The sequence below is a fragment of the Eublepharis macularius genome, chromosome 12 (genome assembly GCF_028583425.1).
Source record: "Eublepharis macularius isolate TG4126 chromosome 12, MPM_Emac_v1.0, whole genome shotgun sequence".
Lineage (NCBI taxonomy): Eukaryota > Metazoa > Chordata > Lepidosauria > Squamata > Eublepharidae > Eublepharis > Eublepharis macularius.
In genome coordinates, this window is record NC_072801.1 from 46,608,467 (window position 1) to 46,628,652 (window position 20,186).

General features: G+C 43.4%; 1 protein-coding gene across 4 annotated transcripts in view; it reads right to left on the reverse strand.

The window, feature by feature from the left end:
- HDAC5 (histone deacetylase 5) overlaps positions 1–20,186 on the reverse strand; it is a 149,837-nt gene that overhangs the window by 46,212 nt on the left and 83,439 nt on the right. For all 4 annotated transcript variants that reach the window (XM_054992579.1, XM_054992577.1, XM_054992578.1 and 1 more), the window contains 4 exons: positions 13,334–13,602; positions 8,499–8,643; positions 3,838–3,955; positions 951–1,081 (listed from right to left, as the gene is read on the reverse strand). In XM_054992579.1, the coding sequence (XP_054848554.1) occupies positions 951–1,081; positions 3,838–3,955; positions 8,499–8,643; positions 13,334–13,602 (663 nt within the window). The remainder of the gene's footprint in view (positions 1–950; positions 1,082–3,837; positions 3,956–8,498; positions 8,644–13,333; positions 13,603–20,186) is intronic.

Here is a 20,186-nt window from a genome sequence, read left to right on the forward strand (position 1 = left end):
AAGCAAAAAAAGCTCCCATCTGATAAACCAAGTCAGCATGTGGTAGAGGATAGAATACTTCAATAATTTCCAGAGAAATTTAATTCTAAAAAGGAGCTCTGGTTTCGTGTAACAGCTGGGCTCCCCCCTCCCCTACAAAAGCTTGTTTACAGAGAACCTCTTGCAAGGAGCAGCTGTGCTGTTACATTATTTTTATTTATTTATTTGATATTAAAATATATTTCCCTTGCCCTTCCATTCATTACTGGATCTGCAAGGCAGCTTATGATAAATTTAAACACTGTATGAAATGACAACATCAAAGAACCTCAAACCAAAAACCAACACAAAGCAGCAGATGTAAAAACTTTCCGCAGATTTAAATAGAAACCAAAGCTCACTGACACAGAAGACTTTTCAGATCATACTGAGAGGCAGCAAAAGATAGCAATGCAAAAAAATCACTCTGGCGAGTCCCACAATTTTTGTACTGTTACAAAGAAGGGCTTATACCTTGTGTACACATCTACTGCATGTCAGACATTAACATGCCAATAGTTGATCTCTTGCAAGGAAGCTCTAGCTGCATCTAAAAGTGCAAAGCTTCACTGCACCGTTGGCCTTGCTAATCTTATTTGCACAAGAACCCTAGCAAAGAGCTCAGCCAAAGTTGAATACAGAATGCTTTATCTTATTTCATATCCAGAGAAAATGAGATTCTGCATGAGAGTCACAGTTTCAACAAGCAGCTAGACTTCTGCAAAGTTTATCTTAGTCATCAATAATATTACTAATGAGTGTCCCCTTCCGTCTGCACCTCTTCAACTGCAAACACACATCTGGTCTTTTCAAGGCAATATGTCTTCAAAGAGAACACCCTCTTCCATCACTCCTCCACACAGCATGCAACGTAGGACCTTCCTTCCACCCCAGCCCAGTTTTTTATTCCACCACCAGTGGTATCTGCTGACCAGTTTTCCGGAGTGGAAAGTCATCTCTGCTGTCGTAAGTGCCGAGTAAAGGTAGTTTGCAAGAAGGTGGTGTTCCCGGACTTCCTGTCTGGGGAGGGGAACTCTGGTCCAATGAGGTATGGTGAGCCCCCCTGCAGAAACAAGTAAGGAAAATGACTAACTTGACTATACTGGCAGCAGATCCAACCCACCCTCTCCTGCTCCCCGTTTCCACCCTTGCTTCTTCATTTAATACACTGAAAATGACAGATAGAAAGGCTTCTGTGGTAGCCCACAAAACAGAATGTTTAAGTCTTCACAAATGTCTTTTAATAATATAATGGTAAAAATATCCACCTAGTTACCTCCTTAACGTCATTAATTATGATCTGCACTATTAACCATTCAGATTTTTCCCAGTCGTTTGCTTTTTTTTTACATAACCTGCAGTTCTATTTTTCCACTCTGTATGAGACACTAGAAAGCACATAGATCCAGAGGAGTTAGCTGTTTTAGTCTGTAGTAGCAAAATCGAAAAGAGTCCAGTAGCACCTTTAAGACTAACCAACTTTACTGTAGCATAAGCTTTCGAGAATCACAGTTCTCTTCATCAGATGCGAGAACTGTGATTCTCAAAAGCTTATGCTACAGTAAAGTTGGTTAGTCTTAAAGGTGCTACTGGACTCTTTTCGATTTTGCTAGAAAGCACACACACACTCCTACAGCAACTTAAAATGGTCCAATGGTTTGACTCCTCTACTTCCCTGGAACTCCCCGCCACTGGAGAATTTCAAAAGCACAAGCCTGAGCCTTTTGCAGAAATGTTTCTTTGGGCTGGCCTTTAATAAATGAAATAAGCAGGACTGGAGTAATGCAGTATTTCATGCCTGAATGTTACTTTTTTGTTGTTGGTTTAACTGTTTTTGAAATACTGTTTTCCTTGGGATGGTGCAGGCTGGCAATATGGTTAAGGGTGGAGCCTCTATGCATATCAGGCTTCCATAAAGCTAAACAGGTGATTCAGAGTTCTATTCTTGAATGTGGGTTAAAAGAGATTGGGGGATGCAACACAGGAGGTGATCCCATGCTCAACGATAGAGCAGAAGGCAGGCAGGGGCAGGAAGAGCAGCCCATAAGGGATCTGTCCTAAGCTGTTGCCTAAATGGATTATCTCTCTCAGGCAGGCCCAGGAAATTCAGCGAGCTATCAAGATACTAGCAGCCTGAAGGTAGGGGGTGGGAATCAGAGGCCCAATACAGCCTACAAAAGACAGGCTGTAAAGATGAGGGCTGGGGGGGGGAGAGTGCAAAACAGTGTGATGCCTTCCAACATGAATCTTAACTCAGTGACCACAGGACAAGGCAAGAGAAAGCTGGAGAAGTGGTATGGGACTGCCTAGTGGAAGCGGACAGCGGTTTGCGCCCTTTCTCATATGCAATTTTTAAAAAACATTTTAGGAAGATTTTAATTGACGCATCTTGTAGGGACCATTACACATGCTCCTACTAGGAACCTGAAGCTCCAATACGTTACTGGTTATTTCAGTTGCTACAAAAGGAGAGACCCACGTGTGGGATTAAAATGTGGTAGGATAGATAAATAACAAGATAAGAGAATCTTGTGGAACTTTTTTGCAGCAAAAACTATTGTGGGTTAGGTCCTGCTTCACCCAAAGTATCTGTGGCACCACAAAATACACACACTCTCTTTCTCCCCCTCCTTTTTTGTTGCAGCTGGCTAAAATATCTGCTGCTCTAGTAACCTGAGTGTGTGCCCTTAATCACTGAGTATGGAACCACAGTTAGTTTACTTATAACATTTATTTTGTGATAATTATTCTGAATAGATTAAACTGGAGTAAAAAAAGAGGTGTCTTTTATGCACTCAATTACACTGGCAATGTGAGTTGTTCCTATTGTCACTTCAAGAGAGATTCATCCGATATTATACACATTCTTTCCCCAACATTTCTGCCTGAAATAAAATTTTTCACATCTCCTCCTTCCTCAAGTGTGTACATTTCTATGTCTTCTGCGCATGTGTTAAAATTCTGACAATGTGGAGCTATGGAGGAAGAGGGAGGTACACGTTCTTCCTTTCCCAGCCATAACACCATTGCATTGGAAGGCACCAGTATATCCTCGTTGGCTACCTTTCAATGACAGTGAACTGTGATGGGATTGGCCAAGTTTTATGAGAGAGCCAAATGTTTGCCCCGCATGGTTGATAGCCCTTTCCCTGCCTTTTCAGGCATATCGTTACTTACTTTCAAACAACCTTCTTTTCCCAGTTATAAGTATTAATGAGAGATTCTTTCTTGGATAATTATTTTGCAGAAAGAACCTTCAACAAGAGCAGGGATTTAGGGAGTGAAAAAATTCCTTATAGTATGGGACTTCCGGTGCAAAAGGATCAAGAAGAGGAATGAGCATTCTCCACACAACAGCCCTTTGAGGCAGGTTAGGTTGACAAATGACCCATGACCTCCCAGTTTCACAGCTGAGTGAGGATTTGAACCTGGGTCTCCTGATCTCATTGGACATTCTAACCACTACACTCCGCGGGCTCTCAAGTTTATTATCAGCCTTTATGTTGCATTCTCAATCAAGGTGGTTACAGAAGCATTCAAAGGGTAAGACTGTTTGCCCTAGTTAAGATAAAGAAACTCAAACCAAAACTCATGCACAGATTGATTGCTTTATGCAATGGGCAGATGTCATGGCTCCAGCCAGAGCTACTTTCTAAAAAGGTGAGAAAGAACAAACTACAGTCACTCAGAAGTGAAGCTCAGATTCTGGCATATGCACAGAGCCACTCTTTATTCCCTGATCACTCCACTTGTCTCAAGGCTGAAACCCAACTCCACTGAAGCCCTGTAAATCCCAGAGAAAAAAAATGCAAAGCTTACCAGCATTTGGGGTGCTGAGGGAGGGAATGGTTCAAGCCGCCCAGAGCCACAGACTCTTTTGACTTGCTGAGAAGGAACTCCTGAAGTTTTAGCTTCACTTCAGTGCTAGCAATGGCACCTGCAGAAGATCGGGGGGGGGGGGGGGGAATGTCAGGTAGCAAACATGTAGGCTGAAAACAGCAGCAAGAAAGCGTGGCATTTGAGCACCGATGGGCTCTCTTGCCATTTCTCAGCCAAGGACATTGCAGGGGAACACTTCCCCGGCACCTAACCTTGAGGGCCATCTTTGTAACTGGATTACTGAAATCCCATCATCCAAGCTCCATTGTTTGTCTTACATTTAATGTACAGTATTTAGACATACAGAACATAAAACTGACATGAGGCTGAATCCAGCCAGCTTTTCTGCTGATGAAAAAGGGAGGAAGAGATCCCCTCTGATTACCCAAAAAAGGTTATCCTAGGGATCACAGACAACAGCTTTGTGGGACCGGGGCTGTCGTAAGGAAGAGAAATGGGGAAGATCAGGCAAAAAATTGGGCTGGATCATTTGCTGGCAATGGTAGAGATGTAGGAGAGGGTGTTTAGAGTATGAGGAGAGGTGAGATGGCTATCTTTTTAAAAAAATGTATATTCCTCTTCTCCAAAGTTCAATTGAACAGTATATTATCAATTAAAAATGAAAGAGTATAAAACCTGCTAATTACCATTTTAAAATAATCAATAAAAACAAATGAAAATATATTGAACTAAAACAAGATTTCAGCCAAATAACCATACAGGCCCAGTGAAAAGATAACACTGAAGTAGGGCTCCACATACATCCTCCAGCAACCCATCATAAACAGGAGCTACCACCAAGAAAGCACTGCCTTGTCCATTACCATCTAAGAGTTGCCAATTCTGGCTTGAGAAATTTCTTGAGATTGGGGGTGATTCCTGGAGAGGGCAGAATTTGGGGAGAGGCCATCCTCTGAAGCTGCCATTTCCTCCAGAGGAACTGATCTCTGTAGTCTGTGGATTATTTACAATTCCAGAATTTCAGGCTTCATCTCAAGGTTGATAATTCTACTTGTAGATACAGTGATTAAATGGCACCATCAGAAGAGACTTCTGGGTGGACCTTAATTGCTGACTCATATCAGGACAACTGGCTCTTCGGGTCTCATGATGGAGGTAAGGTAAAGATAGTTTAGAAAAGTGAGTTTGACAAAGAATTAGAGGACTGTGGCTTAAATAGCAGAAAGGTGGTGCTACTCTAGGTCTACAGAAAAAGGATTAAGGTTTTATTGCATTTTGTGACTACTTGGCCCTGATTCTTTTACAGAGTTCAGTTTATGGTTTCTCTCAGGATGAAACTGAAGCTATCTTTCCTTTGAACAAATGGATGAAATTCAATAGTAAAATGAACGATAAAACTAACACTTAGCTAGTAACTAACACCTGTTTACCAGACTGCATAGCTTCCTTGGCAGCCTTAGGCCTCCCTCAAATAGTGACAGGTCCCACATATGAAAAGGGCCACACTGTAGACTTAAGTCTTTTACTCTGAGCCTTTGAGAGAAGTTCTTCTTTCAAAGTTGGAGATTCAGTTTGAACCATGGATTGACCATTACCTAGTGAAATTAAGTGTGAATATGCCCCTGAAATCCCACAAAATGGGGGGCCCAGCTAAAATGGTCCACCCATGAAGCTTCATGGATCCATCTGGTTTCCAAAATACCATTGGAGGGTTTTAGAATTCCAAACTCAGGCCCTATTGAAGCTGCTACAGAAGCATGGAATCTGAAGCTCCTTGAAGCTATTGACAAGATTGCTCTTTGCTGACCCCTTCAGAGGAAACAAGCCTTGTGGTTTACCATAGATCTAAAGGGGACTGGAATAAGTCTAATTTTTACTCCTCCTGGATCTATCTGCAGCCTTCAACACAGTAGATCAGGCCATCCTACAGAGGTGTTTGGAGGCAGAAGCAGGTGTCAGGGGATGTGCCTTGGATTGGTTTAAATAATTCTTCATGGTATGAACTCAAAGGGTTACTATTGGAGACCAGCTGTCCTCAGCGTGGGAATTATCTTGTGGGGTTTCACAAGACATAATCTTATTCCCCATTTTATTCAACCTCTATGTAAAGCCTTTAGGAGATCTCATTCGTAGCTATGGAATTGGTTGCCATCAATATGCAGATGACATCCAGCTCTATATCTCATTATCCAAATCCCCTGGTGATACAGCAGAGGTACTGAGTTGCTACTTGACAGCTGTTGTCAACTGGCCGAAAGCAAACAGGTTGAAACTGAACTCAGACTAGATGGAGGTGATGCTTGTTGGAGAAGCAGCGATCTTGAAAGACATTGTGCTTCTGATCTTTGGTGGGGTTCAGTTGTCCCTGGCTGACTCAGTTAAGAGCCCAGGGGATATTCTTGATCCAGTGTTGTTGCTAGAGAAACAAGTAAATGCAGATGCAAAAAAAAAGTCCTTCTCCCAACTCAGACTAGCCTAGAAGATGGCCTTGAAAGACTAGTCTTGAAATAGCTGATCTGGTCACCTAGATTCATGGCACAGTAACATTGAGACTAGACTACTATAATACATTCTACATAGGTCTCTCCTCAACGTTGACTTGGGAGAATCCAGCTGGTGCAGAATGCTGCAGCTTGTTTTCTCTCAGGAGCTGCAGTCTCTCCATTGGCTACCCAACAGTTCCTGGGCTCAGTTCAAGGTCATGACTATTACATTTAAAGCCCTTTATGGCTTCACCCCCTCAACTCTGTGCAATCTCCTCTCCCCTATGTCCCACCACAGCAGCTTTGCTCATCTGGACACAGCCTTCTGCAGATACCAACCTGCAGTTGGGCAAAATCAACAGCTGCCCACACACATGCTTTCTCTGTGGTGGCCCCCACCTTACGGAATGGACTGCCTGAGCAGGTCAGGAAAGCTCCCACTCTCCTGGCTTTCCACAAACTATGCAAAAGTGGAATTATTCAGGATGGCATTCTACCCAGATTATAGGGCTGTGTCACAAGAATTAGCTCAGAGAGATGCACTGGTGGGGACAGGGACTATTCTGTTGGATGCTGGCTACTGATATAGACATATGTCTACTAGGGAGGTTTCCACATTGCTAAACATGCCATGTAAATTTGTTTGCTTTGTGTCAGAAGGATTTCATCTCTGTGCTTGGCTTTATGTTTGTTTTTTTAATTTTCTGCTACTGTACCATATTGTATCTCTTTCACTGAATGTCCTAACTGTTGCTCATAATTCTACTTTGTTCAGTGGATGTTTCAGCTGTTGATTATATTGTATTTTCACTTGCACTGTGTAATCTGCCTCAATTTCAGTTAGAAAGGTGGATTATAAATAAATATAATTACAATCATAATAAGGCACAAAAATGGCATATATTAGAAATGTCATAAAAGAAATAAAACAGAAACATGCTTGGAAAAAAACAAGCAGGATGAAAAATGCTTGCACAAAGACTAAAAGACAAGAAATGGCAAGTCCAAACATCCTGAAAACATCGTGCAGAAGATAAGGAAATAAGAAGAGGAAAAATAGATAAAAGCTCAGAGAGATGCTCCGATGAGGACAATGACACACTGAGCTTAGTAACGAATCAGAATCTCCTACCAAGCAGAAACAAAAGTAATATACGCAAGCAGACAAAATAGTGTGGGAGGCAGTGGCAGCAGCTCAGGCTGCTTTGCGTATTTCCTGTCCTTACTGTGATGATGTCATACCCGACCTACATCACACATGTTCAAATGTTAGGCTTCTATGGAATATCCTCCTCCTTATATCCTACTGTGGGAGAGGACAACAATTGTATTTCAGAATGGTAAAAAAAGCCCTAGCAATTATTAAGATGCATCTATTCACTTGTCATTCTTAAACAATCAACTGCATTCCTGGAGATTGTAATTCAATTTAAAGAGGACTGGCTTCTTGTATTACATGCTGCATGAAGTACCCGTACTTCATATTTACTCTTATTTGCTAAAACAGGCATCTCCAAGAGGCAGCTTGTGAGCTACCAATAGCTTCCCAGCTGCTACAGAGTAGCTTGTGCATCCCTAGACGACCTTGGAAAAGATCATAAAAAGATCTGCTCTAGTATTTTAAAGCTTTTCTTGCATAGAGTTTTCCTCTGTGCTGCTTAGCTGGTAACTTCATTCCTGCAGCTCTTCCTAATCTATGTTCTGTTTCTAGAACAGATCTTGGTAACATGCTGGAAAGGAGAGGGAGAGAGATACCTCTAGATATGTTTCATTACTTTAATGAAGAAGCTCTTCATTAAAGAAAAGGTTGCTGATCACTGCCCTTGAATAAATCTTTTAAAAGTGCAAAAGTGCCTAAAATTTTTAATTCAGAAAGATGCATGCATGCCTCTGCTATCTGACTTTTGGGGGTCACCAAGTTTTATAATTTTGTAAATATACGCTGGTAATGGAGATTTCAATAGATTTTAAATTTTCTTCTATTGTGCTCCACTGTAATTTTTTTTTAGTTTTAAAAAGCTTGATTTAAACAGGACAAAGGTGTTTTTTTAAAAACACACACAAGTGGGAAACATACCATTTTAGTTTCTTTCTCAACAACCCCCTAACCCTTAAGATACAGTGATCTAAATAAATACAATACAAACAAACATTTACTCTCTTTGCTTTTCTCCTTGTTGCGCAAGATAAGTAGCTGCTGTTCCAGACGCTGCTTCTCCAGCTCCTCTTGCCGCTGCTGCTCCCGCTTACGCTGCTGCTCTAATTCCTGCTGACGCTTAGCGGCCAGCATCTCCTGCTGCTGCTGCAAAGGGACGACAGAGGATGGCATGAACACCAAAGCAGGCAATAAGGGTTAATGGGCGCGGAGGGTGTTTACATACAAAAAGGAGGAGGTTGTATTTTTGGGGGACATCGGTTCAAGTAAGTTGTCTACCCCTGATTTAAATAGTTCCAACACCCACACAAAACCCCTGTGCAACATGCAACTTAAGTGGAAGAGGGTTAGAGAGAGAACTGGAGGGAGGAAGAGAGCGAACGGTGCACCGTAGACCAACTTCTCTCTCTGGAGGCAGCATTAACAGTGGTGGGAGGAATAAGCAGAGAGAGGGCTCCCATGGCAATGCTGTGGCCTTTTAAGCCCCCCTTCAAACTCCACTGTGGTGGACCTGACCTCAGGAGAGTGCGCTCTCTCTCTCTCATTTATCTGTACTCTAAAGCATTGGGCTTTTAAAATGATGGAAAGAAAACATGCAAGTTGTCCATTTGTTAACGGCACAGGAGGTTCTTTCTTTTTTTTATTTATTTACTTTATTTTACTTCATTTATACCCTGCCTTTCTCCCTATGGGGAACCAAAGCAACTTAGACATCATTCTCCTCTTTTCCATTTTCTCTCTCTCAATAGCTCTGTGAGGTAGGTTAGGCTGAGAGTGTAAGACTGGCCCAAAGTCACCCAGCAAGCTTCCATGGCAAAGTGTGGAACTGAATCTGGATCACCCAGATCCTAGGCTAGTGAGCCACTGTCTCACAGTGGCTAGAGTGACAGACTAACATATGGAGATGTGCCAGCTGATAAAATGTGTGTGTGGGGGGGAAGAAAATGAGGGTTATGGTTGTTGTGGATTTTCCGGGCTGTATAGCCGTGGTCTTGGCATTATAGTTCCTGACATTTCGCCAGCAGCTGTGGCTGGCATCTTCAGAGGTGTAGCACCAAAAGACAGAGATCTCTCAGTGTCACAGTTGACCTGGGTGATCTGCGGCTACAGATCATCCAGGTCATATCCACTGTGACACTGAGAGATCTCTGTCTTTTGGTGCTACACCTCTGAAGATGCCAGCCACAGCTGCTGGCGAAACGTCAGGAACTATAATGCCAAGACCACGGCAATACAGCCCGGAAAACCCACAACAACCATCGTTCTCCGGCCGTGAAAGCCTTCGACAATACAAAATGAGGGTTGTAATTGGCCAGACATGCCTGGAGCAAGTCAAGCCTCAGCAGTGCTCCCAGCACCTCAGAAATTCTCCTTGGACTCAGCTGGCCACTGTGCAGGTCTGGGAGTAATGATGGGCTTAAGCCATGCCTGCTGCCTTCTCCAGCACCACTAGTCCCGGTAGTGCTGCCGCTGCATCTACTGCCTGGGTTGAGATTTGGCCTGGCGTGCCAAGCAAAATGGTCTAATGTGACACTGCTAGATCACATGGGGGTGCCTATCCCTGATTTACACATTTATTGTGCATATTTTTGTGTTTAACCCTGATCTATTTAGCCCGATCTTATCAGACCTTGGAAACTAAGCAGGGTGGGCCTTGGTTAGTAATTGGATGGAGGACCTCCAACGAAGACCAGTGTTGCAGAGGAAGACAATGGCAAACCATCTCTGTTAGTCTCTTGCCTTGAAAACCCCACCAGGGGTCACCATAAATCAGCTATGACTTGACAGCACTTCCCATCACAACCACATTGGTGGTTGGTGCTATAGCATGCTTAAATATTAGACTGCATGTATGTATCTTGTTCCTACTCAATAAACTAACTCTGATTATTTCACTATATTCCATCCTCCATTTCCATTCCAAACAGGCCTAAGATCATATGTGTCATTCTCCTTACACCAAGTGTTAAAAACCCATCCTGCAGCTCCTTCAAAGTAAGCCTAAGTGGTAGTGCAAGAGAGATTTTTCTTATAGCACACTTTGTAAACTGCTCTGAGTGGATTTTAACTTGTTCTGAAAGACAGTATATAAATCAAATGTTATTATTATAATATTATTATTATGCTTGGTTTTCCCAAGAGTGAATCTAGACCCCACTAGTAAGTGGGCCAGATTCACAAAGACATACCTCTAGAGCACACATTTTTCTGAGAACACATGGTAACAACAGAATGTTATACAAAAGGCGTAAGACCTGCTTCTTCCCACAAGCTAAGCTGTTATTTTCATCCTTGGATAAATCTCAAAGTATGTGTGTGTGTGGTGGGGGGGTGAGAGTAGGGGGTTAGTCACACCATACTGGCATGAACAGTCAGACTAAATTTGGCTTGTATATACTACAAAATCCCAGAGTATTGAAGAAGATGTCTTTGTAAGAGAATGAGAAATAAGTGGGAGGATAGATGGGTGTCAAACTTGATGAGAATGGAAGTCAAAGTCGAAAAGATGCCACCATTCAAACATACTTCTGAGTAAGTAGATATACATCTAATCAGATTTTATTATTTTTCACACACACACCCAAAAAAACAGCAAAAAAGGCCCAGATAAGAAAGAAAGGAAAACATAGTATGATGGCTAGAATAGAAGCAGTTGCAAAATGTTTATCAAGGTATCAGCTGCTGGCTCATGACATAGATAACTTATTAATTTTTATGTTTAAAAAAGGGAGGGGGAAATACAGCCCCTAATATATCATAAGATGCAGCATTTACCTTAAGACAAAGCTTCCTAGGGCTTGTGCCAACCTTGCAGGCATTATCCTGGAATACGTGACACATTTTCTAAAAGGAGGGGGTTGATTTTAAGTACAAATTATTAATATATGATGCATATTAATGCAACAGGCAGTCTGTGGGAATGAACCCCACTAAAAAGCTAACAAAGCAATATAACAACAACAACAACAACATCATTTGATTTATATACCGCCCTACAGGACAACTTAATGCCCACTCAGAGAGGTTTACAAAGTATGTTATTATTATTCTCACAACAAAACACCCTGTGAGGTGGGTGAGGCTGAGAGAGCTCCTAGAAGCTGTGACTGACCCAAGGTCACCAAGCTGTGTTCAAGTAGAGGAGTGGGGAATCAAACCCGGCTCTCCAGATGAGAGTCCCATGCTCTTAACCACTACACCAAACTGGCTACTATGGAGTTTAATTCCCATTGATATTAATCTATCTATATCTCTTGCCTCCTCTGTTGGATGAGTAAAGTCTGAGAGCTGCTGAATTAGAGGGAAACAGTGTGTGTGATCCAATAAAGTTTTCTGCCCCATTTCACTCAATTCTCCTTGCTACAGTCTCCACCCTGTATCAAAACTGGCCAGTGTGCACTTACATCAAGGAAAATAGAGGGATTTGTTTATCAATTGCCCTTTTTGAGCCCACAGCGTACCTGAGGCAAGAAGTCACAAAGACCACAAAATAAAATCACTATAAAGAGTGAACTTAAAATACTACTACCATAATACAATAAAATACCATGCAACTGTTATACAATCAAAAATAAGTAAGCAGTAAGAAGACTTAAAAAAATATCAATCCTTCCTTACAGCATGTGACAGAAATATGAGGAAGCTTTTTGATACAGAAAGGTCTTTACTAGGCACTTGAAACTGGTCAAGGGGACGGCCGGACAAACCCTTCCTTAGCAAGGCGTTCCAAACAGTAGGTGCCATGGGCATGGCACTCACCAACGACTCTCATCCTTGTCTTGCTGATCCTTCATTTGGATGACCAAATGAAGCAAGATCTCACCAGAAGATCTGAAGGCATGGAAAGGACCACAGGGAAAAACAAGTTGCTAGCTCAGTAGTAGGACCTAGGCCATTCAGGGCTTTAACCTCAAGCACCAAAGCAGTAGCACAGCAAAGAAGGGCTCCTTCCTCCATCCCAATCAACTTCCCCCCAGCATAAGAGCCTATTCCTCCAAAGGAAGGCTCCACACTTAGCTGAACAGAGTGGTAGGACTCCATTGCGTTCAGAAACATATGAGCCTTGCCCCAACAGGAGAGGAGTTCTGCACCAGCTGCATTTCCCAGACCACTTTCAAAGGTAATGCTAAGTAGACAGTATTGCCAGGAGTCTAAACAGGAAGCTACCAGAGTCTGGATGATGACTGCAATGCCCACATCAGAGATGACAGGTTGCAGCTGGGACAGCAGCTCCAGTTGGCAAAAGGCAATCCTGGCCGCAGCAGCCACCTGGGCCTCAAAAAGTAAGGTCCAGATGTGGAATCCACAGATTACATGCCTGCTATGTCAAAGGAAAGGTAGCCTCTAATGCACCGGCAGCATAACTGAAGTAGACCCTATCCCTACCCTAATCACTCTACTAAGCAACGAAGCCTTCCTCTGATATAATTTGGAGGAAGAGTTACTTAATTTGGAGGAAGCCCATTAAGGCTGCAGGAAGGCTCCTTGGAGGAAGGGTGGATCCCTCCCTTTATCTCCAAGTCTGCTTGCAATCAATAGTTCTGTGACCTGGATCAAAGCTCTTCAGCCAATAAATATTGTCCGAGGATCTCACTGCTTTAGTTCGATTTTACAAAAAGGAAGGAAAACACAAAGCTGGGGATTATCAGCAGAAGGATGTTGTCAGCAGCAGAGCATGCTTTGCATGCATACTGTCCTCAGGATCAGCCCCAAGCACCTGCAGTTTGAAAAGTTCTGAACAGACAGGGCTGCTGTCCACCAGAATGGACAACCCATTGGGACGGACAAACCACATGGTCTGGATAAGGTAACCTTCCTAGGTTCATCTCTGAGTTACCTTGAGGTGCTTCTGCAGCTGGACTTCATGCTGCCGTGTTAGGTGCTCATGCTGCTTCTGAAACTCAGCAAAGAGCAGCTGCTTCTGCAAATGCTGTTGTTGTTTCAAGGCCAGGAGTTCCTGCTGCAGCTGCTGTTCCCGGACAGCTGGATCCACACTAGGCATGCTGGGCCGGGCATCCATCCGCAAGTCCACTGGGCTGCTACTGCTGCTGCTGCTGTTGCAAGAGCTCTGCATCACCACTGGAAGCACCGGCTTCAAGTCCACAGCTGGGGAGGAGAGAAGAGGGACAATGGTTTCAATCCTGTAAGGAACTTTCATGACCATGAGGAGGACTGAAACTTCGCCTTAAAAAAAAAAAAGTATCTTGTAGCTATGTAGTTACTACACACTTGTACAGCAAATACTTAGATATGCACAAATCTCACAGCATGACTGCTATCTGATGGCTTGTGAGGCCTTACAAGCTACTGAATGGACTACCATGATGTCATGAAATTTCACGAATGCTGTGACTGCTTGGAAATGATTGCTTCCACCCAGAGAATTTTGACAGAATTCTGCAGCTTTTGTGAGGGTCATGAAAGATAGCTTGAATAGGAGATGCTCTCCAATGTCTACAGTTGTGTGTGATAAGCAGGAAAGAAATATATGAGTGAGGGTACTTTGCAGTCTAGGGAGTTACACGTCACAGGCCTACTAGCAACCAGAGATGCTTGTCTCACCTGCTCTCATCAGGAAGAGGACGTCAGCCAGAAGATTTAACCATGTCTGGCAGAGAAAATAACAGACAGGCAGCAGAGTGCTGCTCTGGCATAGGAAAGCTAATCAGCACTGCTACCCTCCAATGCCTCTCCGACCAGAAACTGGGAGATCATCCCAGATACCCTTGCAAACTTGCAGGGGCTCTGAGACAATATTCCATTAGCTGTGGGTACTAGCGCCTGAAGAAGTCAAGCCTTTCATATTCCTTTATGCTGTACTAGCCGCAATAAAACTTAAAGGACCATATGCAGGTCTGCATATGTATACATTTGCACAAGGAAAAAATGTTCTTTACTGGAATGGGGGGCAGTGCAGGAAGGCATCTTGCTCAATGGCTCCCCAAATCTAGCCCTTGTACCCGGATCTTTCTTCGTGGTGCCCTCTCCATCAAGTATGCAGTCAAGAAAGCTGAATGTGTTTATTTTTGGTATCAAGAGATACCATCTACTATCAAAAAAAGATTCAAATATACACTGCCTGCCAAGAATTCACTAGACACAACGCAGAACAGAGATGCAGAATCTCATGCACAGAGAGTTAGTATTCAATTAGGTATGGAAATTCCATGACAACTTTCCAGATTACTTCTGGCATCTGATGAAGTCTCAAGAATATGGAAGTTTGTGCCTTGATCCCTTCATTTACGTTTAAGATGCCATACTACTGAATGACATTTCAACCAATTTCCAGTTTAGAGGAACTGGAAATTGACCCTGCCTGACCAGTATTGATTTCGAACATTCTGAAAGGATAGGATGAACGCATGTGTGTATAGAAATGAGATCCAAACTCCACACATTCATTGAACTTTTTGTGCTTTCTTAAATTTGTTAGTTGAACTGTTTGTTATGTTTTGTGTCCTCTCAACTTGGTGCTAGATTGTGTTGTCAGCTTCCTTGAGTTTGCAAAGATAAGGCAGGATCTAAATGTTTTAAATAAACAAACAGAACGAGGTGGCAGGTTTCTGAGGTGATGAAATGGGCTGTGCCACTTCAGAATGCAAGATTGCATTTTTAAAGCTTGTCTGTGCCAACCAAACCCTCTGTAAATAAGCAAGTTAACACATCAGGGAGAAAGGATCTAGCCCAGTCCTTCTCATGCTGTGCTACTTCTCCACATAAAGGGAATAACTGAAGTAGGAGATCACTGAAAAATGCAATCTTTCAGTTGTGGTCTGGAGTAGTACAGACCATTCTATCACCTCAGCACTTTGCCACTTCATTTTCTAGTAGGTGCAGATTAAGCCGAAGCTGGCATTCTCACATTCTCTCTCTCCCTCCACCCTCACACACAACACATGAAGCTGTCCAGCAAGGTTAAACTGTCTACTCAGATGGGCAGTAGCTCTCCAGCATCTCAACTGGAAGTCATTTGCATCATCTTCTATCACATCCTTTTAAACTGGAGATGCCTGGGATCGAACCTGGGACCTTCTACATGCCAAACAGATGCTCTACCACTAAGCCACAGTCTAAATCCTAAGCACTCCGACTAGGGAATATATACCACTGAGCTCAATAGGACTTACTTCTGGCTACAAAAGGCTTAGAATTGCACTGTAAATTTCACAGAGAAGGCTGGGCCTGGGAAACATCTCTCAGCCTCCTTTGCGCCCCATCATTTATGGAGTCCTCCTGAAGGCTGGATGAAAAAGGCAACCTGAAGATGCACAAAAATGTGATCTGCAAATGGACGCATATCTCTTTAACATCCCTGATGTTCAGCCAGCCAGCTTCTGGAAGTCTGCCAAGCAAGTGTCTGGGGGATCTGAACAGATGCATGAAAAGCTAGCCACTTTTTTTCAAAGTTACCTTTTCACATGTCTTTGGGATTTAAGCTTTGTTCCTCACACGTATGCTGTCTGACTGTGGACTTTAAAATGGTGGCACAAATACCTCTAAAAGAGAATCTGTCGCAAACAGGGACGGCACACTTTCTAGAAAGAAAGGCAATGAAGCAAATCCTCTCAGCTAAGCTATGGCTTTATGCACAAAGTTCTGCTTTTGCAACCAAACGGGAAGTCATAAAGGTTCAGTGGTGGTCTGTTCACTGAGGCTCTAGGGACCAAGAAAGTTTTCAAATAAGGTCCATCTGCTAACAATTATGCTCCTCCCCACTGAGAGGACTACAGAGCAGCTTTATATTGTTCAGTGAGATGCTGATCCTTGGCAGAGTCCTTATGCCGGCTGTCCCTCTTCCCAGTGGAATATTTTTCCAGTAGTTACTGAGGAGTAACAAGGAGCATCTCGGGGTGCAGAAGCATTGATAACACAGATACCAAGCAAGCCAGGAAGCCACAACAGTTCCTCGACAGACAACTCCCCTCCCTCCAACATCTCCGTCTGATTCTGTTCTGTCTCCCCTTTATAAATCAAGCAATACTCAATTTATTTTTACCCAGCTGATCAAATGCTTAGCTACCCAGCCACTACATCTGAAGTAGCTGAAACCCAGACAAGACTGCCATACCTTTTTGCACAGCATTCCTGCACTATGTGGCCCTCTCCCAAGTGTAGGGATTCTCCACAAGGAAGGACAGGTCAGCAGCGCTCAAGTAGCCAGAAGAACACCACATAGTGAGCATCAGGAACACCGCATGGACCAAAAGGGATGGCTTTCAAATTCTAGCATGAGATTGCACATTCCAGCTCTGCATCTAATGGGGTGCTGTGTAAAGATTGTGCCTGCTGGGAAAGGCATATCATCTTTTCCTCCAGGATACCTGTGTAAGTTCCACTCTGGAAGCCAGCCGTGTAGAGGCAAGGCATGCACACGATGAATAATCACATCCTCAGGTTATATATATATATATATATGGGGAGGGGGAGCCTATATATATATATATGGCTCTTCAAGCCAGGGGCCACAATGGCATGTAGATGTCTGCATCTGAGTTAGGATATGCATAGGCTTAGAATTGTGGGATCCAATTCAGTGATTAAAGAGAGTACCTCTGAGCATATACAATAGTGCCTTTCCCTCACAGCCAAACCACAATCATCTGGGATTCAATGGAAGGGCTTTCCAAATAAACAGTGCAGCTTGCAAGTCTCAGTACCTTTGACTGGGGAACCAAAAGCATCTTCCATCACATGCACTGGTAGTTTGGGCAAAGCCCCAGCACCAGCACACTTTCAAATCCATCCCTGTCCTTGGTTGCTTGCGCAGACCCTCTTCTCTCCTCAAATCCTCCCCCCTCTCTCTGTTCCAGGAAACAGCGCTGAGTCACCAGCAGCCGTTTTGGCATGCTGTGAATGAACTAGGCCGTTCAATGACTCATCAGATACGTACCCTCTGCTTTCACTGGGGGAGGCTGTTGTAAAAAAGCATGTGCTGTTTTTATTAAGTCACACGTGTGTGCTTTGTTGAGGCTGTGCATGAAATGGGCCCCACCCACTTTGGAACCAAAGCGAGCAGCCCACTAAAGGCCAAAAGAAGAAGCTTCCCAGCAAGGAGCCCCTGCACAGCATGAGCGGTTGATACACCCTCCCCCTAAGCAAATCCCCCCTTCCCTGCCACCCTTTCTAGGTTCTAATTATCATCACATCAGTGGGGGGGGGGAGAGAAAAAAAAAGCCACAAACGACGACAAAGAGCTAAATATAGAGGAAGCTAAACAACAGCTGTTCAGAGCAAAGAGAGGGAAGGAAAAGAGAAGCAGTCAACCAGGAGGTGAGAGAGGCAGAAGGGGGGGAGCAATGGAGGGAGAAAGGAAACCCAGAGATTAAGGTCAGGCTTGTTCTCACTTTAAATTTATCATTATCATTATCATTATTTTGGTTTCTAGCCTACCTTATGAAGCAAAATAAGTGGGGGGGCAATGCTGACAAATGGGGAAGAGGAAGGAGGAGAGAGAAGGTAGGCCTCAAGCTGGTACTGAATGAATGTTTATTCCTCAAGAGTAGAAATATTCATGTATGAGAAGAATCTTTCTGCAAAGCAGCTGTGAAATCTTAGTGTTTATATGTCAGGCCATTTTTTTTAAAAAAGCTAAACAGTTTTAAAGAAAGGCTTATCCCCACCATAAAGGATGGGCACAGTTAAAAAAGCTACATCGGCTGCTTGTAATTACATCCATCATGTACCATGAAACACCCAGCATTAACTCAATCACCATGGTTATTTTCAATTAGCAGGCTGAGCAGGGATGGGAAGCCAGCGCAGACTGACACAGAACTGTAGGCAAATCTTGATAGCTAAGTGGGAAATGTGTTCTGTTTGAAAGTGTTTAGGGTTCAAATCTCTTCCATGGAAGCCCTCACCTGCAGCTCAAGACATGCTATGTTTTCAAAGATACTCTGAACTAGTCCTGAGCTGAAATGGCGTTTGGGGGGGGTGCAGATGCCATCTTCACCCCCTCAGAATTTGGCCTCCCATTTTTCAGTGCTTTTATACATATACTTTTGCGTAAGGGCATAAAATGGCCAGGGTAGATACCAGCAGAAAGAAGGAATGCAACCCGTTTGCGAAGGCAACCAAACTGCTGGGCCCAACAACACAGCTTGGTAAGATGAGGCAACGTGAATGTATCCCCTCATTCACCCACAGTGCAGGTTTTGTGAGGGCTTCACTTGTCCTCAATGACACTGTCATGTGGCCAAACCCTACTGGCTGTGTGCCACTGTGACATCACCATCATCATCCTGTGTTCCCTGATTGGCTGGGATTGTACAATAAAGAAGCCCACTAAGATTAGAAAATGGCACCAGAGCACGTACCCAACTGGGAAAATAACAGCTGTGAAAAGGTACACAGTCCATAAGCAAGAACAAATGGATTAATGAACTCTTACATCTCCACTGCCTGGCCCCAAAATTTTACACTTGAAATCCAACCTGGTAAATATCAGTGTAGTGCTACTCTGAACACACATTCTCTTCCACGTTTCTTTTGTGTCTTTTAATGGTTTATGGCTCTGGGTAATCTCCAGCTACACTCCGCCCCCGCCCCCCAGCATATCTTGGCTTTGCTTACACGTTTCATTATTTCTTCAGCAAGTATCTGACTACAGTGAAAACAGACAACCCTTTGCAGGTCATCTATATAGGGGCCTGTAGCCTGCTCTGTGGCAGATGAATGACCTGGCCTCACAACAAGGGGACTAGATCCAGAAGCAGACTGGCAAAGATGATCAGCAGTCAATTTGCATTTATTCTACTGGAAAAATGTCCTTGAAAGTTTTTGGTAAAAATAAGGAGTTGGAGATGCAGAATCAAAATGGTGAAGAAGCGTCACAAAAACTTGCTCACTCAACTCACTCTACTGGTGCTACTGGACTCTTTTCTATTTTGCTACTACAGACTAACGCGGCTAACTCCTCTGGATCTCAACTCACTCTAGCAGTTGAATTGACATGGCAGCATCCCAAAGTGAACCCTGTGTGTAACACACTCAGATGACACGGTGTGGTTAAAAAAGTTCGATAGCTACATTAACTCTCTGTTTATCATCATATCCTGAGCTTTTCTATGCTTTTAATGGGTATTCAAAAGACATTCTTGACCCCTCCCAGATCTGCAATTTAAAGGCAAACTATATTTGCCTGATGAGGCTTTATGGATTTGGCCAACAAGTCTGTGTTCAAGCCTTTCTTTCCATGGTTCAAAATGTTAAGCTCCTTGGGCTTGTATCTGACAGGTATTAAGCCACTACTTTATTTGAGACAGGCTGATAACCATGGAGCAACCACAAACAGAAATGCAACTGAGCATGTACAAACAGTCTCTCTTGTACTGAGGCTGGCTTAGAAGCCGCATACTCTTTTTCTTGTGTATGGGTGGGTGGAAGGATATTCTCTTTAATCCGTATGTGTGGGAGAGGGCTGTGGTTGACAGTGTACCAGTCTAAATATGCTCAGAGGCACTTCTTATTATTGCTTAACATAACCTAAGGCTGACAACTCCAGTTCTGAGACCAAGCTCTGACAAGCTTCCTGCTCAAATTAAGTCCTGCAGTTAGGCAGAAAGAACTCTGAGCCTTTTCAAGGTCACTCCAGACTAAAACCAAATGAGAGAGAAACAAATGGGGCCTTTCTTCTATACCTGAGCATCTATTGCAGGATGCATTTGGTTGAGTCCACTTGCATTCCC